At 41.6% G+C, this 21,980-nt stretch overlaps 9 protein-coding genes and 1 long non-coding RNA gene across 12 annotated transcripts; 4 read left to right on the top strand and 6 right to left on the bottom strand.

The window, feature by feature from the left end:
• Positions 1–26: 26 nt before the first annotated feature.
• On the bottom strand, positions 27–3,769 carry LOC145710035 (histone acetyltransferase KAT2B-like). 2 transcript variants are annotated; one of them, XM_081787715.1, is made up of 7 exons: positions 3,681–3,769; positions 2,906–2,951; positions 2,697–2,858; positions 2,520–2,654; positions 1,423–2,475; positions 1,294–1,382; positions 28–1,251 (listed from the first exon to the last, which is right to left on the bottom strand). In XM_081787715.1, the coding sequence occupies exons 1-7, from the start codon at positions 3,767–3,769 to the stop codon at positions 1,119–1,121; spliced, it is 1,707 nt and encodes a 568-aa protein (XP_081643841.1). In that variant the 3' UTR covers positions 28–1,118. The 2 variants fall into 2 exon arrangements, with proteins under 2 accessions (XP_081643842.1, XP_081643841.1); XM_081787716.1 differs by lacking the exons at positions 2,906–2,951; positions 3,681–3,769 and having other exon boundaries at positions 27–1,251; positions 2,520–2,657; positions 2,697–2,854.
• On the top strand, positions 36–1,002 carry LOC145710040 (dynein axonemal light chain 1-like). Its single transcript, XM_081787724.1, has 5 exons — positions 36–163; positions 200–422; positions 563–660; positions 706–836; positions 885–1,002. The coding sequence occupies exons 1-5, from the start codon at positions 101–103 to the stop codon at positions 937–939; spliced, it is 570 nt and encodes a 189-aa protein (XP_081643850.1). The 5' UTR covers positions 36–100; the 3' UTR covers positions 940–1,002.
• LOC145710041 (prefoldin subunit 5-like) lies at positions 3,724–4,520 on the bottom strand. The gene is made up of 3 exons (XM_081787725.1): positions 4,367–4,520; positions 4,198–4,323; positions 3,724–4,151 (listed from the first exon to the last, which is right to left on the bottom strand). The coding sequence occupies exons 1-3, from the start codon at positions 4,485–4,487 to the stop codon at positions 3,946–3,948; spliced, it is 453 nt and encodes a 150-aa protein (XP_081643851.1). The 5' UTR covers positions 4,488–4,520; the 3' UTR covers positions 3,724–3,945.
• Positions 4,521–4,531: 11 nt separating this feature from the next.
• On the bottom strand, positions 4,532–6,554 carry LOC145710036 (uncharacterized). Of its 2 annotated transcripts, none has more exons than XM_081787717.1 (4): positions 6,399–6,554; positions 5,791–6,088; positions 5,425–5,745; positions 4,532–5,380 (listed from the first exon to the last, which is right to left on the bottom strand). In XM_081787717.1, exons 1-4 carry the CDS (start codon positions 6,436–6,438, stop codon positions 4,663–4,665), a joined length of 1,377 nt encoding a protein of 458 aa, XP_081643843.1. In that variant the 5' UTR covers positions 6,439–6,554; the 3' UTR covers positions 4,532–4,662. The 2 variants fall into 2 exon arrangements, with proteins under 2 accessions (XP_081643843.1, XP_081643844.1); XM_081787718.1 differs by lacking the exon at positions 6,399–6,554 and adding an exon at positions 6,145–6,379.
• On the top strand, positions 6,555–8,443 carry LOC145710038 (rRNA 2'-O-methyltransferase fibrillarin-like). Its single transcript, XM_081787722.1, has 5 exons — positions 6,555–6,725; positions 6,842–7,071; positions 7,114–7,251; positions 7,295–7,654; positions 7,699–8,443. Exons 1-5 carry the CDS (start codon positions 6,653–6,655, stop codon positions 7,810–7,812), a joined length of 915 nt encoding a protein of 304 aa, XP_081643848.1. The 5' UTR covers positions 6,555–6,652; the 3' UTR covers positions 7,813–8,443.
• Positions 8,444–8,819: 376 nt separating this feature from the next.
• LOC145710039 (uncharacterized) lies at positions 8,820–11,353 on the bottom strand. The gene is made up of 7 exons (XM_081787723.1): positions 11,249–11,353; positions 11,096–11,208; positions 10,499–10,632; positions 9,720–9,786; positions 9,591–9,672; positions 9,456–9,541; positions 8,820–9,355 (listed from the first exon to the last, which is right to left on the bottom strand). Exons 1-7 carry the CDS (start codon positions 11,338–11,340, stop codon positions 9,303–9,305), a joined length of 627 nt encoding a protein of 208 aa, XP_081643849.1. The 5' UTR covers positions 11,341–11,353; the 3' UTR covers positions 8,820–9,302.
• A 2,086-nt stretch (positions 11,354–13,439) lies between these two features.
• Positions 13,440–15,272, bottom strand: LOC145707609 (mitochondrial basic amino acids transporter-like). Its single transcript, XM_081785163.1, has 7 exons — positions 15,166–15,272; positions 14,883–14,982; positions 14,731–14,808; positions 14,493–14,665; positions 14,304–14,451; positions 13,867–13,996; positions 13,440–13,759 (listed from the first exon to the last, which is right to left on the bottom strand). Exons 2-7 carry the CDS (start codon positions 14,933–14,935, stop codon positions 13,496–13,498), a joined length of 846 nt encoding a protein of 281 aa, XP_081641289.1. The 5' UTR covers positions 14,936–14,982; positions 15,166–15,272; the 3' UTR covers positions 13,440–13,495.
• Positions 15,273–15,688: 416 nt separating this feature from the next.
• LOC145710052 (uncharacterized) lies at positions 15,689–15,958 on the top strand. Its single transcript, XR_014134995.1, has 2 exons — positions 15,689–15,838; positions 15,885–15,958. It is a non-coding gene; the product is annotated as an uncharacterized LOC145710052 (long non-coding RNA).
• A 371-nt stretch (positions 15,959–16,329) lies between these two features.
• Positions 16,330–18,774, bottom strand: LOC145708046 (receptor-type tyrosine-protein phosphatase O-like). The gene is made up of 7 exons (XM_081785663.1): positions 18,483–18,774; positions 17,881–18,228; positions 17,402–17,732; positions 16,942–17,125; positions 16,767–16,901; positions 16,616–16,723; positions 16,330–16,571 (listed from the first exon to the last, which is right to left on the bottom strand). Exons 1-7 carry the CDS (start codon positions 18,580–18,582, stop codon positions 16,515–16,517), a joined length of 1,263 nt encoding a protein of 420 aa, XP_081641789.1. The 5' UTR covers positions 18,583–18,774; the 3' UTR covers positions 16,330–16,514.
• Positions 18,775–19,183: 409 nt separating this feature from the next.
• LOC145709194 (zonadhesin-like) lies at positions 19,184–21,373 on the top strand. The gene is made up of 8 exons (XM_081786875.1): positions 19,184–19,282; positions 19,333–19,453; positions 19,548–20,159; positions 20,215–20,391; positions 20,463–20,645; positions 20,705–20,970; positions 21,052–21,186; positions 21,227–21,373. The coding sequence occupies exons 1-8, from the start codon at positions 19,184–19,186 to the stop codon at positions 21,371–21,373; spliced, it is 1,740 nt and encodes a 579-aa protein (XP_081643001.1).
• The last annotated feature ends 607 nt before the right edge of the window (positions 21,374–21,980 follow it).

Raw genomic sequence — 21,980 nt, 5'->3', positions numbered from 1 at the left:
CAATGAGTAGTCCCGCGCGTTGTTATGTGTGCCCAGCAACGCTCGAGGCTCGCTCTCCGTATTTTTTTGCTTGGCGAATAAATTTTACAGATAATCGAAAATGAGCAAAGGAACGTCTATTAAAGACGCTCTAGCTTCTTGGGAAAAGGAAAATGAGAAAAAGGTATGCTGAATAAATGAATTATTTTAAAGCGTTTAGGCGAGTGAAAGTGAAGAAATCATCCTATCCGCACAAATGCCACCAATCGAAAAAATGGATGCGAGTCTAACAAATCTCAAAGCATGCGTGAAGCTGTCGCTTTCTTCGAATACAATTGAAAAATTTGCGAATTTGAATGGATTAACCAATCTGAAAATCCTCTGTCTCGCGCGAAATAATATCAAGAATTTGAACGGACTCGATTCAATAGGCCAGACATTAGGTGAGAATTAAAGGAAAGAATACAAGTACTAGGGGTTCTGATTTAGCTCTGACAGTTTTCAAGGTAAGTTGCTCAAATTTTCGCGGGGGTTGCTGAAACCTAACAAGTTTTGGGGTAATTTGAATGAAGAGTTCGTTAAGAACAACTCTGGATTTCTCACAACAACATCGAAAAGATGAAGGGCATTCACGTTCTCAAAGAGCTGAAAGTACTTGTCATGGCAAACAATAATGTGAAGGTAGGGTGTTAGGGCGAAGGCAATCCCGAGTAAAGAAATATTCAGGACTGGGGAGAGTTTAATAAGCTGGCCGATCTAAAGAAGTTAGAAGAACTCGTTTTCAATGGAAATCCACTGGAAGAAAAACACACACAAGAAGGCAACTGGATCGACATGGCTTCGGAAAAAGTACAAAGGTAGAAGCTGCGTTTGAATTTTATTTGAATTTTCAAATTGTTATTCAGCCTCAAAAAAATTGACGGGACGCCAATTATCCGTGATGATCCCGATGATGAATAAATTAATACATTCACAAAAATACTTCAATATTCAAATTTTTGTAATAAACGTGGAAATACGTTATTTGTAGCGAGAAAATGTTTCACAATGGTTAGATTTAAAATATAAAAATAAAATATAAGAAGAAAAAGATAATAGCAGGTAAAAGCTGAATAAAAATGAAAAAAAACACGCTTGTGTTAGGATTTCGAGTTGACTCCTGGAATATCCGAGGAGACTCTGACGGGGGCAGTAAGACCATTAAATATAGCAGGATGGGACTGTTTCTTCTTGAGCTGATCGATTACGTCCGTCTGGAACTTCAGAATAGTGCTAAATCAAAGGTCTGGCGCGAGCGGGAAGAGTGCGCTTTACCTGAGATGGGAGTAGTTGATTCGAGTGTCCAGGCTGCACTGCATAAGAGTAGCGCCGTCATACGATTTGATGAAATCAGTATAAGCGCCCTTAAGAATAGAAGAAGCTATTTCGCTAAAGTAAACTTACTTTATCCATGCTAATTGCGCTGGTAAAGCCCTGTTTTCTGAAATATCCAACAGCATTTTCGTCGGCATAAGTAAGCAGGTTAAAGATACGCTTCGAAATGTGGTGATCTTTTAAATGATTCATCAGAAATGTTCCATAACCCTTGACTTGCTCGTCGCTAGAAACAGCGCAAAAGACGATTTCTGAGAAGTTCTGATCTTTGAACGGACGGAAGCAGATGGCGCCACAGACAGAATTCGTGGTAGTTTTGACGAGACACAAACAACGATGTCGCGGATCAAAGACTAAACGAGCCATGTACTTGGCGGGCATGTTCGTCAACGACAGTTGAAAGATTTGAAAGGCTTCCAGCAGGTACCGCATCTGCAGCTTATCATATCGCTTTGGGTTGCAGGAAACCACGTGCAGAGCTAGATTTCCATTCTTGAGCTCGGTCATAGCAACTGCATCGCGCGACTGAAACAGCAAGTCTGTTTGAGAGAGTTGTCGATTCTGCCCATCAGACACCTCGTCGCAAATCTCTTGCAAGAGCTCTTTTTCGATCCGTAAGACGTTATTTGAGGTAGATTTGATGAGTTTCTCGGTGCGCGGAACTCTAACTCGATTTCGGAGCTCGCGAACGCCGCGCTTGTTCTGCCACATGGGCGCGTTTTTATTGTCGATTGACAGTTCCAAAGTACGGAAACAGTCGCTAAGTTCAGCTTTGAATTTTCGGTTTCTTTTGCACATCCGCATGGCGAACTTTCTGGCGACTGGAAGCACCTGCTTAACGAATCGGCGCTGGATGAATGAAGTCACTTTCAAATGTGGCATGCACGAGAAGAACTTCGGAAAGCGAGCGCATATTAGCCAAGAGCGAAAGAAATCCAACTCATCGTGATTTTCAAGTGTGAAGACATCATCATCGAGGACACAGTGATTAAAGCCGTCCACCATGCTCTCAACGAGGTCGTCTCTCAAGCCAATCGACTTACTAACTTTCATATAGTTAGCGACATCATCAAGGCTTCTCCGGGGAAAGGAAGGCTTCATATTTTCAAATGATAATTTTTCCTAAAAGCCGTCATTAACTGCGAAGAAATCATTTTGAAACTTACTTTTCCGAGAATAGCAGTCCCCAAATAAGAGAGACACTCAAATAGAACAAACTTATGGACGTCCATTCCTGGACCATCCATTTTGTGGACAAAGTACTTCATGACGACCATATCAAAGGTTGCTGGGGCGAAGTACTACTAATAATATGATCTTTTCCGCGGACTCAACTCGCTTACCTTGACCTCATCATCTGTTAGCTTCTGTACATTGGCGACATTTGAAATCAACAAGCGTTGGTCTTTTAACGAGAGATGGTAGAGTTTGTTCCTAGCTTTCTTTATTTGGATTTGATTTCTGGAGCAGAAGATATCCTTTCCATTTAACCTGTCAAGAAGCACCTCAAAAAGGAGTAATTGATGCGTTCTATGGATACAGAGCAAAATACCTCCAAGCAGTGAGGAAGAACATAGTCTACAGAACTCATCAGTCGCAGGGTCTCGAAAAATTGGAAGTGCGGTGGGTGTGGAAACGCGCTCTCGAGCGCTCCACTTCTGCGCGCTGGAAGTGCGTGTTTAAAAAAACCGCGAGCTGGTCGTGGAGCCACTCCCGGCGCTGGTCGTGCCACGCCCGCGATTGGAAGTGCGCGCTTGGGGCTGGAAGTGCACACCCGGAGTGACGCGCCTTTTCGAATGTGCCCGGGCTCGGCAACCTGAGTACAGGGTTCGGAAAATTTTTCTCGATTTTTACTCAGGAACTCAGGTCAGGGTTTTTCACCCAGTCAGGTACTCTCAGGAAAAACCTTTTTTCGACCAATTTCGCAAATAAAAATTCTAATCATTTCATTTTGGCCAGATGATTTATAACCTCACAGTCCTGTAATCATAAAATCGCAAATATTATTGACGTTGCAAACGCCATTATGAAAGGAAAGGACTAGTTAAGTGAGTTCAATCTATGTTTATTCAATTTCAGGTTGTTCCGGTAGGTAGGCGATAATACCCCGAAATCGACAAAAAAGGGCTTCCGGGTTGAGAACGAACTTTTTTTGGTTCGTTTCAAGGTTTTCTGTGGGGCGGGCTACTCACTTTCCCCCTAGCGCGTTTGCACTTCCAGCCTCGGGCGTGGAAGCGAGTCCACGACCACCGCGCGGAAGTGCAAGGCGAGAGGGCGTGCTTGCACATCCACCGCACGTCCAAATTTTCGAGACCCTGATCAGTCGCTTTACGAATTCATTGCTGAATTTATTTGGAATGCGGATGTGAATAAACAATAAAATATATATGTCGCAAGTAGTTGCACAGTGTAACATCACTCTAGTGACCTAGATGCGGGGAGGCATTGTAGTGGTGGAGTTGGTTATCTCGAGAGCCCTTTCGGGACTCCATTTTCTGGACCGTAATCACGGGAATTTCAAAATTGAAGCTATACGGGAAACACAGTAAAATAAAAATCTAAAAATTTTGTAGTTAAATTGGCATCGGCGTTTTATTTGGAAGGTTTGGCGAGCTTGGCTGCCTTCATCTTTTGAACGATCTCCGATTCGACCAAGTTGCGTGACTGGTTCTTCTGCATCATCTGTGGCATGATCTTCTCCATGTTCTCTTCAACATATTTGATCTTTCTGTCGAAGAATTCAATCGCTTCCTTGGGCGTTTTCTCCACGTAAAATTGCGTTCCGATGTCGACGATCACTAAATCGCGTTAAAATTAGGTCACTTTTTCGACGCATGCGCTTACATTGCGTTTCCTCCGCAAATTTTCCGCGGACGTAGAGGGAGCCAGTCAATGGGACCATCACATCGGCGCCTTCGCATCCCTCGAGCTCCGAAACGGCTTCACGGGAAGTGATGAACTTCTTTTTGACTGAGATATTTAAATAGAAATAAAGAATCAGACAGTAATTCACCTCCAACAAGCTCGGCGTGGCAATTGTTCAGGACAGAGATTTCTGTCTCCAGTCGCTGGTTTACTTCTGACAGTTGCTGTGGATTCAACTGCCGGATATCAACCATTTTGGGAGCGGCCATTTTTCTTTGTCTCTGAATTCAAAAATATGCAGACTCGGTTTAAGAAGAAGCGTTGAATGGATTTTTACAGAATATCAGTAATAGGAATGTAAGCAACTTTGATTAGGCACAATGAAATCTTGAAGAGATTGATAGAACTGTTAGAGAGTAAATATAAATGCATTCTAGAAAGGAATCAAGCAATCAGTACTGCTTGTTCTTGCGACTGTTGCGCTCTCGCCTTTTCCAAAGCAATTTCCTCGTCAAGCTTTGCTTGAGAACTCTTTTTGTTAATGTATCTATGAAAGATAAATGCAGCCGCTATCGAAACTAAGTGGGCGACGAGAAGAGCGACGACAAATCCCAAGTTTGTCCATCTGAACCAGTTCACGACAATGGCTAAGCAGGCGTTGCCTTGAAAGTAAAAGACTGCGCACGAAATCAGAAGCTCGATAGTTCCAGCAACGTAATTGAAATAAAGAAGGTCTTGTTGCTGGTATCTTTTTTCATACTCGGGTCGGTTAATTTCTCGCGCGCCAATCGGTTCGAACCAAATCGTCATCCAAACAAGGTTCGTGAGGATAGTACGACCTAAAGAACAGACCGCTTTCTTCGTCAACACTGAAAGGATAACCACTCTTGTAAGTAACCAGACGAGTGAGAAGACAGGGTGCATTATGAACATTCCAGCGAGACAGATGATTCGCACACCGGTGAAAGTGACAATCCATAGAGCGTAAATAGGCGCTGAACAGAGATACTTCTTCTTGGCAGACCATTCTGAGCGGAGATCATTTGGCCTCAGTTGTTCGTCGGAAACAGACAACGCCAGTGGCAGAACAACACATAGAAAGGAAAAGGCGATTTTGTAGATAATGTCGACTTTGCCGAAGATGGGCACATCAACTGCGAGTCTGAATTTTAAAATGAATGTAAATTTTGTCGCTCTTAGACTCACAGATCCTCCGAACAATTCCGGCAGCGCTCAAGGACGTAAACGTAGAGAAGAAGAACGACCTGAGGCGTAGCTTCGATTCCCTTTTCAATGATAATCAGAAAGTGATTGTCGTGCACCAGATTCACATAGTCGTTCCAGAATCGTGTTATTACTTCTGTTTTGCCTTTGATTTTAGCTTTTTGTAGCCGAAAGAAGAAATGCAGCTCTTTGAAGTATCTGTGGATCATGTGAAGGAGAAAAACATGAGCAACTTTAAGATGACACGTCAAGGTGTTTGGTTCACATTCGCCGTTGACCGTCCACTCAGACCATCTTTTGCAGCTAAAATGTTTTTATTTGTATCAAGGTTGAATGTTCTAGTCTCACCTGAAAATCGCCTGGGCAAAATGCGATGCCACGAAAAAAATCAAGTACAAGATGCCATAGAGAGTGTAATTTATTTTAATCTCATCCGGGTCTCGAGCTTCTGTTTCCATCCATTCTAACCCGATTCCCATCGCAAGTCGGGTTTCGTTTGGAAATAGATCGGCTGCTTCTTTCTGATTTGGAGGGACATAATTTGGATCGCATTTTCGCTCAGAAAAGAAAAACTTGACAACGAGAATATCAGAAACCAGGTCGACGAAGAATATAACCGAAAGACAGATCTTGAGTCCGGTCAGCGCTTAACTACTGTTTACAAGAAATATCATTTCCAAGCGAAAGAAATAAAACTAATACCGAGAAGCATCAAATTTTCTTTACAAGAAGATCTCATCGAAAAAATAACGCCAGTACTTTTCTTTGTCAGAGAGTCTCGAACAAAAAGCAATCATATTTTTGCTCATGACGCTTGATAAAAAGAAAACCAGATAAATATTTATTCTACGGACTGTTTGATTACGAGTAGAAATCATGATCATTTTGCTGGTCAAAAATATGTCTGACAATTATTTTTAGCTCGGCTATGCACTTCTATCATCTCTCTGTGTTACCTAAGACTTTCAGTTGTTTGAGACTACTTTTGAGAGTCATTTCGGGAGCTGCTCGGCCTCTCCCTTCATCAAAAATTTAAATTTGGCGCTTGATGAGTCATCATTGGCCGAGCCGTGCGCTGATTGGCCGCGTTGGACCACGTTTTACGATCCAGCTTTCCTCTTCATTTCCGTCAAATTTGAGAATCAGTTATCGAGTAGAAACTCACCCAGCCGGAAAGAGACAAAGACGATAAATCTTTGAGAAGACAACAATGGCTCGACTAGCATTCAGCGCGCGTGGAGGACGCGGCGGAGGATTCAAATCCCCTGGGCGAGGCGGACGAGGTAAAATATTCATTTTCTACCATCGCTCTCAATTAATCAGAAAGTTAATATCGAATTAAAATTAAAGTATGAGTACGATATGCAGAGTAATCTGGTAGTAAAACTTAGCAATTTAGGAGGTCGAGGTGGTGGCCGTGGTCGCGGAGGCGGCACTCCCCGTGGAAGAGGCCGAGGACGCGGCGGAGCACGAGGGGGTGGCCGTGGCGGTGCAAGAGGTCCCGGTGCCAAGGTCATTGTCGAGCCTCATCGACACGGTGGTGTCTTCATCGCTAAAGGGAAGGAAGATGTCCTTGTCACCAAAAACCTCGTTCCAGGAGACACTGTCTATGGAGAGAAGAAAATTGAGGTAAATCTTTGTTACCCAAGTTGTGATAATAATGTGTTTTAGGTGGAACTTCCAGCGCCAGAGGGATCAGCGAACCCAATCCAGAAAGTAGAGTACAGATCGTGGAATCCTTTCAGATCGAAGCTGGCAGCCGCTATTCTTGGCGGGGTCGAAAAAATCCACATTGCTCCTGGCAAACGGGTAAGAGTTAATTCAAATCGACTTCTGTCTAGTTACCGTTTAGGTTCTGTACCTCGGGGCAGCCTCTGGAACAACGGTTTCTCACGTCTCTGACATCGTAGGACCAGAAGGGCTCGTATACGCGGTCGAATTTTCTCACCGCTCTGGTCGAGATCTACTCAACGTTGCGAAGAAACGAACCAACATAGTGCCCATCATTGAAGATGCTCGCCACCCTCATAAGTACAGAATGCTCGTTGGAATGGTTGACTGCGTCTTCGCGGATGTTGCCCAGCCCGATCAGACCCGCATCGTCGCTCTCAATTCGCATCACTTCCTGAAGACAGGCGGGCATTTCGTTATCTCCATCAAGGCATCGTGCATTGACTCCACCGCCAAGCCTGAAGCTGTCTTCGCATCTGAGGTAGAGTCTTGAATTTCTAACCTTTGTCACTAATATTTTTAAAGGTAAAAAAGATGAAAGCCGAAAAAATGAAGCCTCAAGAGCAGTTGACTCTTGAGCCCTACGAGCGAGACCATGCCGTCGTTGTCGGGATATACCGACCTCCGCCAAAGAAATAAGCTACTCCTCCGTGAATGCGTGTCCCACTATCCGAAAAACTTTGAAACTGCCAAGTGCATCTGACAGTAAAAACTTATTTCCAGATGGCGATATATCACCATCTAGCGGTACTGCTTTAGCGGCAATGACAATCCTGGCCTAGCCGTCGGGCGCGGATGATTAGAAGGACCACTATTCCTTCCCGCTAAGAGAACCCTCTATTGCTGCTCCCCTGCGAGCAATTATCTTTTTCACGATGCCGGGAAGGCTCGTAGCGCTCATCTTTCTTTCGAATGACCTTTTTTGCGCCAAAAACTAATAATTCTTTTCTAGTATGAGAAAGGTCGTTCCTACGTTTGGGAAATGGAGCGATCATGGCAGCAACATTGCCAATATCGTTTCAGAGTATTAGATACTCTGATATAGAATTTTAACGCCTGGAGATGGCGTCCACTGCGAAGATACGCTCCTATACAGGGAGAGAACGAACAATATGCAACAGAAGGAGGAGAACTTTTCGACGCCTGGCTCAGGCTTCAAGAAGAGCAGAGAGAGAAGACAAAAGTCTTTTCTTCTTTCCCTGAATTCAACGAAAAATTCTGCATACAATTTATCTGATATAGAATTTTAACTCTTCATATAATTACTATCAAACTTATATTCAAAATTTATTGTTTTAGAAAATGTAACTGAGATTTTGCGCAACGCCCCGCCTGGCGAGGGAGTCAACAAGTCGCGTCGTCGTCGGGTGTAACTCGATGGCGTCATGACGAGAGCCGCAGAAGCGGAGAGAGTCGGCGAAGGAGCATCCAAACGGGTGTTCCCCCCACTTACTCGATCTATCAAAGAAAGAGCAAGTCAACATTTGTGAAACACGCTATTCACATTTACGCTAGCGAAGAGCGCTCTGGAACACAAGCTTACGACCTGATATAGAATTTTAACTCTTTATTTTGAACAGAATAAAATCTGATTATTTGAAATCAAAGCAAGTCCAAAGAATTTTATTTTACCTTGTGAGTTTTGGATTTATTGACATGCTGAGGATCGCAATTTATCCGCGTTGTTTTGTCAGAGAATAAGTTAGATATTGTGCAGACACGCAGGTATTTTACATGAGTTACAGAATGCACCAGAAGTGGACAAGGCAACCGTAATATACTGTAATATAACAACACGACGGGGATCTCACGAGCTCATTACCGTTGAGCCCATTCAGTTTTGATCTGTAACGGTTTTGCTCCCTTCCGCGTTGTCCGAACTAGGGGTATCAAGAGTATCAGCAGGTTTTAGTCCGGTGAAGGTTTTTTTTATCTGCTGGATAATAGCTCATAGGGTTTCAAGGCAGGTTATTCATTTTTAAGAAAACAATTTAATCAAAAGACTTTGCTCCTTACACAATGTCGAATGTGTAAGAAACAGTGTATGGCGCGTTTGCTGGGTTAGACTGTCGGATCAGGGTCGATTGGTGAAAGAGTAAGGCTTGTGTTATACAGAACGAGAGAGGTCCTCATCCACCCCAAGGTATGTCGGATTTCTTTGCCCTTGAGTCATGACCACTCTAGCGATCGGTGTCGAGATAGGAAGCGCTTCTTGCAATCTTGAATATAAGAGCAAGTCATTAATGATGTAAAGGCGCATATACTATCTTGACACTTTCCCTGGAAATGGTTGCCTTCCCTATCTTGACCATCGTCCTCGCCATGAAGAGAAACAGGCAATCCTTCTGGATCCTGGCCAACGTGATCACTATAAAACGAATTTATTGAGACTCCATCCGAGCCCCTCGAAAAGTCACCCGAATCGTTGATCTTGCATTAGCCTGCTGAGTTTCTTCATGGCGATAATTTCACGTTTCTTTTTGAGGACAGCCAGTCGACCTTTAAATGAATTATTAAATTTCAAGTATGATTTCCTCGTAGTTCACCTCCTCTTTCGGTCATCAGTCGTTTCTCCTCTAAGGCTGCCATTCTAGCGCCAACATACATTGAAACCTGAATCTCATTTTGAAACTTTCATCAACAGAATATACGACTCATGATTAAAAGGAAATAAATCTGGAACTGACTTCTATCTTCATTTTGAGAGATAGTTTCATTTACGTGCGCAATCAACGATGTGTAGCTAATTACGCCAAAATTCGCGGAGAGCTCATATGCGATTACTCTCAAGTAGTGAGGTTTCTAATTAATTTCGGTTTAATTGAAACTGGGATTTATTTTTGATTTGGCGGCCAAATGCCACGCGATTATCTGAACTGGTTGCGAATAAGCGCATGAGATACTGTGACGTTCCCGTTCTGGAATTCAAAGGCAGTGATTGATCAGCATTAGCCCTTGTTCGAGCTGGACCCACGCTCCCGGTCTTTGCAAATTCGTGGAGTTATTTCCTATGTCAATCGATGTATCAAAGCGAGTGGTGATCTTAATTTTTGAGGTGACAGAGCTAGGTAGTTTTTCGACAGCGGACGAAGAAAATCAAAAATTCATCTGTCAGTATTTGGGCGTCCCCAGCCACGCGCGGCGTTAGTGTTTAAAAGTTAAAATATTCGGAATGCATTTTTTATCTCCGCCATTTTAGAAAAGCAACGGTAACGTCCTTGAATTTCAAATTAAACATTAACAATTAGATTTAAAAATTAATCGAACTGATACTGTAGCTATTTTATCAACAGGAGAGTGTTGGTTGAGTACTAAGCTCGCTTACCACGGCAAGAACTGCTCCAAGAATGGTGATCGTCATACAAGTGATGTAAAGTGGCTTCTGCGTGTCGTCTTTCGCAGATGTAATAACAGTTCGAACATAATCAATGCAAATAATATCGGCCACAAAGGTGAACGCTGAAAGAAGTTTTTACTCGATACATTTATGTACGACTTTGCGCTAGGCGAAATCGACTTTTACTTTGCATGGTTAAATATACACGCACGAAATTAATATGTCGCCATTTCTACCTGCTGCTAGGCCAGAGCGACTCTGTCTCGACAGAAGAAATAACTCGTATTCACGAAATTTCCCGTTAAAAGACAGTTCTGATCGATATTAAAAATTAAAATGGAACAGAGGCAGACTTAATTGAACAAGGTGCACCAATTAGGTTGATGGCGGCAAGATCTACGAGGAGATCATCGTTACGCCTGCAATGAGGGCCAGAGTAGCTGAGACTCTTCGCCCAGTCTGCTCAAACATAGCTAGATATTATAAGACGACAGAGCAATTATTAGAAGCGCTAATTTATTGAGCATATTGTGTCTACTCACAAGCGATATTGACAAATAACGAGGCAATATACTGCGGACATACCTGAGGATGAAGTGTATGCAAGTATTCTGGACGAGTCACGTTGTCGAAATAAAATAAAGTCAACGGCAGCCGAGACTGCCATCGTAAGGCCAGAAATGAACGAAACAACGTAACTGAATGCGCTGATTTTTTGAGAAAAAAATGCCGAGGTACCTTCTAAGATTGGACGAAGGTTCAGACGAGGAGTCCGCAGTTGAACTCATACCCGAGCCGTCTTCGATGGATTGATCTTGGCTATTAAACATTTAGAAGTGATATAGCTAAAATTAAAGCCTATTTGGTAATTCATCTTCCTGAATTCTAAGACTAAGTATCGATCGGTTACTAATTATGTCCTCAACAATCATCATTAAGTGATTAGACATCAGCAATGGGAGGTTTTTTATTAGAAAAATTCACAAAGCGATACCCTTATTATATTTCAACGGAAGAAAAATCAAAAATTTGGACTCCGAATTGAAACTCGAAGTCATAAATCATTATGTAAAACAACAGGATTAGTTAGAAAAAACTGAAATTTGATAACTGTTAGAAAATTGAAATCGATTTACTAAAAAACATGCAGTGCCATTTTCGATTTTTATCCAAAATATGTAGAAAAAGCGGGATATTAAATATTTATGGCACAAAGTTATTCTTTCGAAAAATGAAACTCAGAGGCCGAAGCGCTGCCGAGGAACGGATAGTTTCGGTTGATCCTATGTTCTTTGGGCTCATACGATAGGGAGTAAATGTTATAACTTGCGCTCCAGTATAACCCGATTTGTGCCCGCTTGATAGCTGTATCTGTCCTTATACGGGCGAGTGACATATGAATATGGACACTGATGCTAAATGACACGTGGTCGTGACCTTACCTTATGATGACAACACCTAGTACAAGAAGTGGAACGACGAGGAGGCTTTTTATTCCCGCCAGACCAATAAGAACTCCGTCAGTATCAAGGCCACAGACGACGTCGGCAATATCTTTTGTGAGATCGGGCACCCTGTCCGGCAGGAATTGAGGTCTATAGCCAGAACGTCCATTACTATCAATTTGATGGGATCCACCTGTTTGGAATTTGACGGTCGCCATTTCCGGCTCGATTTGGACGGGAACGAACGCGGAACTCTTCGTTTCTAAATTGGCCGCCACTTTGGGCCATTCCACGGGGACTTGAAATACTCCGTCTAAACAGTCTTGTTCTCCCTTGCCTGTAACTATTATTACTTTCCAACAATTCGGGTTGCTTACTGAGTCTATTTTTCATTGCAACTGAGCATGGCTTCCATGTTCCTTAACTCTAGTCATAACAAAGTGAATGAGCGGCATATTTTCAACGAAACCGCTGTCCGAAACTGGACCCGCTCCAGTTAGTGAGAAATGTATTTCAACCTATGGCGAGTTGCTAACTTCGAAAATCAATACGCATCGGTGAACTACCATTTAAGAGTCCCCTTGAAACCACTGCGCATATAATCCTATTACTAAAAATATCATGCCTGCACACTATATATCGACAAAAGTGTTTTTCTAGCAACAGTACCTTGAATTTGTCAAGAGCCCCTTTGAAAACTTTTTCTCTCTAGATCGGCGGCCCGTCTAGTTCCACGTGATCGTACAAGTAGAGCAGCTCTGGATTTAATCTCTATAAGTTTTTCTTCTTTTAGTCAACCATAAGTCCATTCGGTTGTCTCTTGAAGAAGTCTCTTCTCGAATTTAACTCTTGCTTGTTAAAGCGTTTTAGAAAAAAAAATGTAATCTTGATAAAGGAACTCTTTTATGATGTCAAAGGCAGGGAGTTTCACTTCAGCGTCAGTAAATTAGAAAGAACTGTCTTTTTCCTTTTTTCGATACCATTAGCGTATGTTCAGCGATTAGAACACCGTCACGCGAGGGCGCATGCGTGCACTCTCTGCAAGTGGAGGCGGACTTTGGCACAGTCCTTGTAATAAACTGACCAAGATATTATGCAACGAAAAGAAGGCCTTGCTCTCGAATCACTTTACTAATGCCGCCACTTTTTGTGGTACACATATAATATGTCATAATTTTTAAGTAGTAGATCTGTGAAAAATCAATAATCGTAGTAGACTTTTCTCCCAAACTTAGCACAGGCCTTGACCCCTTATTTTTTATGCTCCAGATTTCTCGATGTTTTTAGCTATAAATATGCAGTTTCTAGTACCAAAAGGGTTATATGAAAATGTAAATTAAAATAACTCAAATGATAGTTTCTAAATAAAAAGAAATAATTTGAGTTTTTAGGCTTGAAATGAAATAAAGGTACGATTATACGTTTGTGGAGGAAAAATCTGCTCTCAAATCGTGATTCTTGATGTCTTCCTTTATACTAGATAAAATACTGTATTTACATAATCGAGATATACAGGCAACGAGTGTACAGGATCAAAAGGTCAAGACGTTTGGCTCAGCAAAATGTTCATCATGTAGTTAACGCCGCCGAAGGTAGCCGCATTGACGACGAAGGCGCGCACTACTGCGGTAGAAATTCCTCGATAAAAACCACGGATGCCTTCTTCTAGCATCGTCTGTTTTATGCAGTCACTTGGCCCGGAGAAACGGTTTGTTTGATCGGCCTGTAACTTGGACTTGACTTGGTCAACTGGATACGTCAGAACCCAAGAGTTAACGCCAGCTAGACCGCCAGAGACGAGAATCTAAACTTCATTTTTTACGGTTGATATTAAATAAATTCAGAAGGAATTACTCGAAAAGATTACTCCAGGCGAAGCGTGGGAGGGTCATAACGAGATTGGAAATGTACCTTTGCCGTAGCATGGTCATCTGAAGGGCTATAATTGGTGATTTTGAGGAGGGCGTCGTAACTGCCGAAGTAGCAGGCAAAGGCAGGAAGCTCGCGGCACAATGTTGTCCCAAGACCTCGTCCGAACCCTCTTAATATTTTCATAAAGAAGGGTTTATAAATTCATAGTCATATTAAATGAAATATTTATAGATATCTCGCTGAATGAGATATCGGCGTGAATAAATTTATGCAAGAAACGCAAACACAATCTCAGAACTTATTTTAGCAATAAAAGTCCCGCATCAATTTATTCATAAGAGGCGATTCTAAGCAATAGAAATTAACTTGGCCTTTATCTCTTCTTCTTTGGAATAAAAGAAATTTTGATAATCCCGCCCATTCAACGATGACGGGAAGGTTTAAATCCGGCTATAGGACATATATTTTTTAATTACTTAAGCCCGTCGTTTCTGTAGATCTCGCGCGCTGTATTCAACAGGGAAGGCTTCACAGACGCGTCCCCGATTCCAGTCACCTGCATTTGCGTCTTTACAAGTTCCATTGGTCCAGTAACCAGACACTGAACACCGCCGGCAATTGTCCCTTGAATCACAGTATTTGGAAGGTTTACTTTGACAATATACCTGCGATCATGTGGTTGATGGGAGTCTCCTCTTGAAGATAGCGCATACCTTCGCCCTCGACGCCGAAAATGATTGCGTTGATGGCACCAACACCGACGCATGGTGGAATAACGCCTTTAAAAAGTGCACGTGAGCCCTCGCTCTTTATAATTGCTCGGCAGGCATCAACACCCAATCATCTGGTTTTTCATCGTGAATGCCATTTTATAGAAAGAAGATGGACTGAAAAACCCTTCCCGATTTGTACAAATGACCACGCGTTTGTAGTCGGATTTTAACTGTGTCGAACGGATGTCCAACGATAACGCCACAGACACTTGGATTGGGATCGAAACTGTTGCATAATGGAATCAGCTATTGTAAAAGAAGTTTCTAACGATCCCTACGTGCCCACCAAAATAACCGGCGATAAAGTCGTATATAAAAGGTGTCGTGTGGGACATAAAGCTTTATTGTGAATCTCTACGCAAATGATTGACCAAAGCTGAATCTAGAAACAAGTCAGAACTTCTCTTCTTTGATTTCCCTCCATAATTAATACTGGCGGAAATGCTTAGGATTCATGAGACAGTTTCTCCGCCCCTTTGTCCAATACATGATGAGATTAGTTAGACACAAAAAAGTGGGTACGCCCATAAATGTTTTTCTTTTGTTTCTTCTGTTTGTGGCTTACCAAGATTCCAAGAAATTGATAGCTACTCTCTGATTGAAATTTGTTGCTTCTCTCCTCTTCATTAAGTACTCTGATTTGACATGTGCTATAATTAACAAAAAGCCGCGCGGAGGCCAATCTTCGAATTACAATACTTTTAAACGATCTTAGGCTGACAATTAGGTGATAAGCTTCAGATGACGCCCCTCGCGTTCCAGCGTGACAAGCTGCTCGCGAAATCTGGTTACCTTACGTTGTTTCTTAGAAAACTTTCCAGCTTGAACAGGGGCACTTGGAGTGCACCCCCCACGTTCAAAATAACGTTAATCGGAATTTATTGATTTCAAGCGTTGTTCGGAAATGTGACCTGAGAAAAACACGTCGAAGCTTACGTTTTCGCTTTCGAAATTTACTTCGATGATTTAATCCATGCAATTTACCACCAGTTTTATCATCATTTTCATTTTGATGGTTTAGATTCTAGAATACGTAGAATGTTGTTGAATTTTTTGAAAGATTAGTTCACTTTGAAATAGAAGTTACAGGCAATGAAGCCTGAGAGAAAGCATTTCCATAGAGTTCATCCGAGAAAAGAGAAGGTCGAACGGGTCCTGCAACTCTTTCAGAGAACTGCTAAAAAACGGCATGAAGCAAAGAGACTCGGTATAATACCTTATTTGGACGGATGGGAAGAGTAAGTCCTCATTTTTAGGCGAATCCTTAATCCATTGATTTCATAGATTAGTAGACAAGAAATTAAAAGAAGAAGAAGAACAGAAAAAAGCTAAAGAAATTCTCGCCCAAACCATTTCAGGAGTGTTTCATTCTTTTTATTATTTTTGGGACTATGTGTGCGATTCTGCTTTTATAAAACATCGCAAAGACAAAAAAGACATAGAAGAAAATCTTTTGACTGCGAAAAGCACAGAAACAAATACTGAGGAGCACATACAATTAAGCGATGAAAAAATCGAAAAATGGTTATCTCGATGGTAATTTCATAAAGAAATATAGATTAATTTAAAGCATCGTAATTCAAGATTTACAATCCTTCTTTCAGCAAAGGCGATGGCGCGAAGAAGACCTGAATAAAACCACGAAGATTCGCACTTTATTAAAAATTACAATTATTCCTGCAAATACATATCTACCAAAAATACTCGACTTGAAGTGCTTATTTTCTCGAAATGTGAATACTCGTTGTCAGAACTGAGACGAGTACTAATTTATTTAAAAGAATAAAGGGAAATAAATACTGCGTCTTAACAATCTCTCGAGGGAAGTATCTGATACTGAAAGGTAAGTAGTGGTGAGTTTGTGTAAGTACAAAGTTATGAAGACTTGGCGGGATGTTGGGAAATTCTTTTGTGTTAGTCATTGAAAGGCTCGGAGCCGGAGGAAGATGAATTGTCGTTGATTGCGATGTCCTAGAATGAAGATGTCACGTCTAATCAGCTAATAGTAATCTTACTGTCGCTTTCATTGTATTTGGTCGAATAGTGGGCAGCTCCTCATCTGAATCTGTGAGTGAGCCGGAACTATCGCTTGAACTGTCATCCATAAGTGCGGGATTCACGTACTTAAAAGTCATAAGTCCACTGTTCATTTTGACTTTGTTCTACCGGTTTGTGGGGTTCTTCTTCGTTCAGATTTTCAACCGAAAGAGACGTCTTGATTCCATCTGAGATGGCGTCTGTTTCGTCGAATTTTCCGAGCAAACTGTCACGGACAGAGTCATATATCAGCTTATATTGGGACTAAACTCGTTACTAGATGCTCGTTAATTATCGAGTTTACCTCTGAGTTTATTAGGCTCTGGCGGCACTTCTTCATTTGATAAACCATTCCTAAGACGTTTACGAAGCTTTCTTCTGTTAGATCTCGCAGCATCTGGTCAAGAGCAATGAAAAGTCCGGTTTTTGCGCTTCCATCAGAGCAATGGACCACCATCGGCCCAATATCTTCCAACGGTAAATCTGACCTAGATAAACTTTACACTCGAGTAATAAATGCCGCCAAAAGGTCAAGGACAACTTATCTAATTCCAGGCACCGCTCACGAAATGCTAGATTCTCAACATCATCAAATTAAGTAATTTATGAATAACATCATGCACTCTTCATACGACATACGCGTAGTGCATGTGAACTCATATGATTCAAAATGAATCAATTATCCTATTTAGCGAAAAGTAAATTTGCTCTTACTTTCTGAGAATTAAAATCACGCACGTTCGATCCTCTTGGTTAAAAATTACCTCACATGCTTTATAAAAGCCACCAAATCCCCAATATTAGGCAGGGTATCGGAAGTAGAGCTCCAACTCGTGAACTGATAATGGCGAATTTTACGTGTGTCTGTTCCATTTGACAAATAAAATGTCCTTTCCGTCCAGAGCGGGAGTATATTTTCCTCCGTTTTCTCTACTTCAAGGGTATCGGAAACGGTTTCTTTCTTCTCGTCAAATGGCCAGTACTGATCACATTTGATCCTGCCGTTTTCAACAAGCTGCACGAGCATCACAATAACAAGGGATTTCTCTGCCCATATCATGTTCCAGAAGTCGGCTTTTGTACCAGGAAGCGGTCCTATTATAAATTTCAGAGTTTCCATATCAAAGTCGTTGAATTTTACGCACGAAAGAATGAATTACAAAATTTTTACAGGGCCAGAAATGTTTCACGAGGATTGAATTCTTGTTACTCGAGACGGAACGTGCTTGAAAATGTGACTAACCTTGTGTAGCAATATAGTCCCTTGCTTGCGACTTGATTTCGATGTAATTTGCGTTGATGTAAGATCCAGTCAGCTTCACTCTGGTAGCTTCATTTGCGAGGACGTTCATGTATCTGTTCTTGCCGCGGTTTCCAGGCAGTTGAGCTACTCGACTCACGACTTCAGTTCGAAAACAATTCTTCAGTTCTTCGTATTCTCGACTTATATCTTCGTAGCTAATCATATCCTTGTAGTGCTCCAAAAAGTCGTGCGTCTGAATCACATTCGCCAGTTTTTGCTCAGGAATATTGCGCGACTTCGCCACTTCTAACGTATTTTCCTTCTCATACGCGACGTTTTCGATTCCACCTAGGAACGCTCACTTATTTAAAAAGTTCATTGTGAACTTGGGCTATTCAAACGTCGTTTTCATCAAATTCTAACTCCTATTTCTGCGAATTAAATTCCGAAACAGCAATTCCTAATTATTATTCATAATTATTAAATACATATTGGTAATTTAATAGAAATAAAAAATATTAACAAGATTCTGAAGATGATTGATTTTGTAAGAAAAACTACCTATAAGTCTCAAAGTATAGCTGAAAGAAGTTTTCTCTTACCTCCATAATCTCGAGTGTCTTCTTCTGGTGATTTTGTTTCATATTTTCTCTTTCCACAACAGAAGCATAATTTTCGCACTGTCTTCTTGAAGTTGACCATGCTGTGGATTAGTTGAAAGCTCTGCTCAGTGGCTACTGGTATGTTAGGCTCATTGTAGTGAAGAGAAGAGGCCTACACTTGCTGCTTCAATAGACTGACTCAGAGAAAGGAAAAAAGAAATATAAAATGGGGAGCCCGTCTGTGAGTAAGCTGAATAAATCAATCGCCCGGAGGCGACGTTTACCAAGCTCTGAAATGCCTTTTATTTCTCTTCCGTCATTTTATTGTTATGAATAAATATATAACTCCTACAAATATTTATTTGCAAGGTTTCGTCGCAGCCCTCGCAGGCTTTGTTTGGCCAAAAAACATGAAAGTTGCGAGAAGACCTTAAATTCACTCACAACTAATTTTACTTTTCACCACAATGACTCCGTAATTCCAAACCATATTAAAAATTTTTTATGGACCTATTTGATAGAAATGCGTATTTCTAAGAAGCGAAAGAACGCAGTCATCGGATAACGTTGCTAAAATCAATTATCGAAAATTTCTCGGAGACATGCTTCCCCTTCCGTTCGGAATGCCCGTCCAAAGAAGGTGAAAAATCGTCTCTGGCGACTCCTTACGTAGTGTGTACTACACACTGTGTAGATAAGGGATGCACCATTTGGCCCCAAGGCGAGGAGGAGTCTACTTCTTGTATCAGATAAGAAAAAAAGTAGGTCGCAGAAGAGCGCGGCTGGACGCTTCAGTTACGGTCCGTAATGAGAGAAGCTTATATTTCTGTTCTACTCAATTTGAGTGTAGCATCAGTCTCCAGATGTCCAAAAGGCGAAGAGTGGAATTACTGCGCTGTTAATAAAGATTGTGAGCCGAATTGCGAAGGAACTCATGAATATTATTGACAAGGAGTTCAAAACATGCCCCCGTAAATATAATTCCTGCAGTATTCTTTAGTAAGAACAGTTATTTTTGAACTCTTTTATGCGATCGTCAATGCCATCAGCGATGTCAATGTTCAGGAGGTCTCCTTCGAGATCTGAGTACTGGGCGCTGTCTAGAGGCACAGTACTGTCCAAGAAAGATCATCGCGCAACCAGAGTGTCCTGAAAACGAGGTTTGGAATGAGTGTGGGAATTTATGCGATGGAACTTGTGAGCAGCCCCAAAAGGAGTGCTCGAGAATCTGCGCTGAGGACGCATGCGCCTGTGCAAAGAATTACGTTCGCAACCATCTCGGAAATTGTGTCAGTTCGGAGACATGTCAGAAGGAATCGATCACTGTGTCGCCCGAGTGCCCTAAGAATGAATTCTGGAATGTATGTGGCAACTTGTGCGAAGGAACATGCGAACAGCCACTCATGGAATGCCCAAAAATATGCGCAGAGCCTGCATGTACGTGCAGAGCCGGTTTTGTCCGCAACGAAAATGGAATCTGTATTTCTGAGTTTAATTGCAAACCACGTATTCATTGTCCTATGAACTCAGTTTATAATGAGTGTGGTTCTCATTGTCCAGAGACATGCGAAACCTCTCGCGCTCCAGTTTTATGCGCGCTGAGCTGCAATCCGTCCTGCGAGTGTATTGAAGGTTATGTTTTGGACTCAAATGGCGAATGCATTGAAAAAGGACATGGTTATATTTCAAGAGAGTATTTTAGTTCTTCCCTTTTATTAAGACCTAATCAAAGATCTATGCTTCAAAACGAACCCAAAATGCCCGCCCAATTCGACTTTCAATGAATGTGGCACAAACTGTCCGCAAACGTGCGATACTTTTCTCTCTGGTCTCCCAGTTATGTGTAATTTCGGCTGTAATCCATCGTGTCAATGTGATCAAGGCTTTGTTCTTGACGAGAATAACAACTGTATAAAGCAAGGAATGGTTTCAATCAAGAATTTAACTTGTATTTAATCTTGAGGTTGAAACCAATTGAAGATGAATGCAGACGGAGCACGCCTGAATGTCCAAAATACTCAAGTTTTAACGAATGCGGAACAAACTGCCCCGAAACTTGTGAATCGTATCTGTCTGGGAATCCATTGATGTGTAATTTTGGTTGCAATCCATCTTGCCAGTGCGACAACGGCTTTGTTCTGGACGAGAATGAAAACTGCATTCCTAAAGAGTGGGCTTGAATTTTATAAAAATCATGAGATGTTCTCGAGATTATAAGCCACCAACAGACCAATGCCGACTTAGCTCTCCCGAATGTCCCGAAAATTCATCTTATAATACTTGTGGAACAAACTGTGAGGATACATGTGACTCGATCCTCAACGAATATCCTGTTATTTGTAATTTTGGATGCAATGAAGGTTGTTTTTGCAACGAAGGATTTGTCCGTCAACATATTGATGGAACGTGTGTCCCTGTGGAATCCTGTAATCGTGTTCCCAATTTAGTCACTGTCTGCGAAGAGAACAGGTCTTGGTCAGAATGCAAGGCGAGGATAGCAATTACCACGTGTTTGAAAATATTAATAAAGAAACAAAAATAACTCTCGTTTCAAAATATCCCGAAAAAGACGCAAAAGTATTGTGACGGTTTAATATCTGAAGATTTCCAGAAAGAAGAATTTTATACATTGGAGTGCAGCGCTGGCTGTCAATGCAATGCCGGGCTATATCAAAATAATCAAGGCAAATGTGTTTCTTATGAGGTGCATTTATTAACTATGAATTCCATTAAATTGATTTCAGGAATGTTTAACTGGCGTTGAGAGTGTATCTGATAGAGACAATGCCACCGAAAATCTGCAGTCATTATTTGAGTTTATTACGACGATAAGCAACGACTCAGATATTACCGAGGCTTTCAATCTTTTAGATCAGGAACAGGATTTTTAATGTAAATGTCACATACCGTATGTGGCGCAGAAAATCCCTGTCTTAGCTCGAGAACTTGTCGGCAAATGATACAGCCACTGTTGAGGGTCTTCTCTTGCCCCTAATTCAACTAAGTAACCGAACAGACAGTATCAGTCCTATCCAAATTCTCCCCTCCGTCGATGAACTTTACAATGCGACTGATTCTATTCACTACGGTTATTTTAATGATAGCAGCTCTAGCGCACCTGGCAATTATTCCGGTAATGGCTATGAAGAATATTTCCAACCTGGGTATTTTGATAAATTTGCGGATATTGGCGAAATTATTTCTTCCTTGGTAGAAGGTATCCCGGATTTCGATCCCTGTGAGAACTTTGGTCACTTCTTATGTGATCGAAGTTGCCTGAGAGAAGAACAATGTTTTCAAGATTGCATCAATGGACTTTGTGCTCTTCGAGAAATCGAAGCCTTTGAAGATATTACAGAAGAGCTCGTAGTAGAAAATCGAGTCCCTGTTGAAATATTCACACTCTTTACGGAGCTAAACGAAGTCTTTAGCAGATTCGAAAACCTGACTGACTTTTCTTTCGAGTGGATACGAGCGTTTATTACCAAGTGGGATCTC

This window comes from Oikopleura dioica, chromosome XSR (assembly GCF_907165135.1).
Source record: "Oikopleura dioica chromosome XSR, OKI2018_I68_1.0, whole genome shotgun sequence".
Taxonomy (NCBI): Eukaryota; Metazoa; Chordata; class Appendicularia; order Copelata; family Oikopleuridae; genus Oikopleura; species Oikopleura dioica.
This window is presented reverse-complemented; position numbering and strand designations above follow the sequence as displayed.

Coding starts and splice junctions, on each gene's coding strand:
- LOC145710041 (XM_081787725.1), bottom strand. CDS start 4,487: ATGGCCGCTCCCAAAATGGTTGATATCCGGCAGTTGAATCCACAGCAA. Junction 4,324..4,366: donor CCACGCCGAGCTTGTTGGAG/GTGAATTACTGT, acceptor TAAATATCTCAG/TCAAAAAGAAGTTCATCACT. Junction 4,152..4,197: donor ATTTGCGGAGGAAACGCAAT/GTAAGCGCATGC, acceptor AACGCGATTTAG/TGATCGTCGACATCGGAACG.
- LOC145710040 (XM_081787724.1), top strand. CDS start 101: ATGAGCAAAGGAACGTCTATTAAAGACGCTCTAGCTTCTTGGGAAAAG. Junction 423..562: donor TTCAATAGGCCAGACATTAG/GTGAGAATTAAA, acceptor GAGTTCGTTAAG/AACAACTCTGGATTTCTCAC. Junction 661..705: donor TGGCAAACAATAATGTGAAG/GTAGGGTGTTAG, acceptor AGAAATATTCAG/GACTGGGGAGAGTTTAATAA.
- LOC145707609 (XM_081785163.1), bottom strand. CDS start 14,935: ATGTCCCACACGACACCTTTTATATACGACTTTATCGCCGGTTATTTT. Junction 14,452..14,492: donor CATCAACCACATGATCGCAG/GTATATTGTCAA, acceptor CTGTGATTCAAG/GGACAATTGCCGGCGGTGTT. Junction 13,997..14,303: donor TACAGAAACGACGGGCTTAA/GTAATTAAAAAA, acceptor GAAAATATTAAG/AGGGTTCGGACGAGGTCTTG.
- LOC145708046 (XM_081785663.1), bottom strand. CDS start 18,582: ATGGTCAACTTCAAGAAGACAGTGCGAAAATTATGCTTCTGTTGTGGA. Junction 18,229..18,482: donor AGACACTCGAGATTATGGAG/GTAAGAGAAAAC, acceptor GAGCGTTCCTAG/GTGGAATCGAAAACGTCGCG. Junction 17,126..17,401: donor GCTTTTATAAAGCATGTGAG/GTAATTTTTAAC, acceptor AAGTTTATCTAG/GTCAGATTTACCGTTGGAAG.
- LOC145710039 (XM_081787723.1), bottom strand. CDS start 11,340: ATGTTTAATAGCCAAGATCAATCCATCGAAGACGGCTCGGGTATGAGT. Junction 10,633..11,095: donor TGCATACACTTCATCCTCAG/GTATGTCCGCAG, acceptor AACTTCTTTCAG/CGTTCACCTTTGTGGCCGAT. Junction 9,673..9,719: donor ACTGATGACCGAAAGAGGAG/GTGAACTACGAG, acceptor ATTCATTTAAAG/GTCGACTGGCTGTCCTCAAA.
- LOC145709194 (XM_081786875.1), top strand. CDS start 19,184: ATGCACCATTTGGCCCCAAGGCGAGGAGGAGTCTACTTCTTGTATCAG. Junction 20,646..20,704: donor CGAGAATGAAAACTGCATTC/CTAAAGAGTGGG, acceptor ATTATAAGCCAC/CAACAGACCAATGCCGACTT. Junction 21,187..21,226: donor GCAAATGTGTTTCTTATGAG/GTGCATTTATTA, acceptor AATTGATTTCAG/GAATGTTTAACTGGCGTTGA.
- LOC145710038 (XM_081787722.1), top strand. CDS start 6,653: ATGGCTCGACTAGCATTCAGCGCGCGTGGAGGACGCGGCGGAGGATTC. Junction 6,726..6,841: donor CCCTGGGCGAGGCGGACGAG/GTAAAATATTCA, acceptor TTAGCAATTTAG/GAGGTCGAGGTGGTGGCCGT. Junction 7,252..7,294: donor ACATTGCTCCTGGCAAACGG/GTAAGAGTTAAT, acceptor GTTACCGTTTAG/GTTCTGTACCTCGGGGCAGC.
- LOC145710035 (XM_081787715.1), bottom strand. CDS start 3,769: ATGTTACACTGTGCAACTACTTGCGACATATATATTTTATTGTTTATT. Junction 2,952..3,680: donor TTCAGCAATGAATTCGTAAA/GCGACTGATCAG, acceptor TTTCGAGACCCT/GCGACTGATGAGTTCTGTAG. Junction 1,252..1,293: donor ATCAACTACTCCCATCTCAG/GTAAAGCGCACT, acceptor CCTTTGATTTAG/CACTATTCTGAAGTTCCAGA.
- LOC145710036 (XM_081787717.1), bottom strand. CDS start 6,438: ATGACTCTCAAAAGTAGTCTCAAACAACTGAAAGTCTTAG. Junction 5,746..5,790: donor TTTGCCCAGGCGATTTTCAG/GTGAGACTAGAA, acceptor AAAACATTTTAG/CTGCAAAAGATGGTCTGAGT. Junction 5,381..5,424: donor CGGAATTGTTCGGAGGATCT/GTGAGTCTAAGA, acceptor TTTAAAATTCAG/ACTCGCAGTTGATGTGCCCA.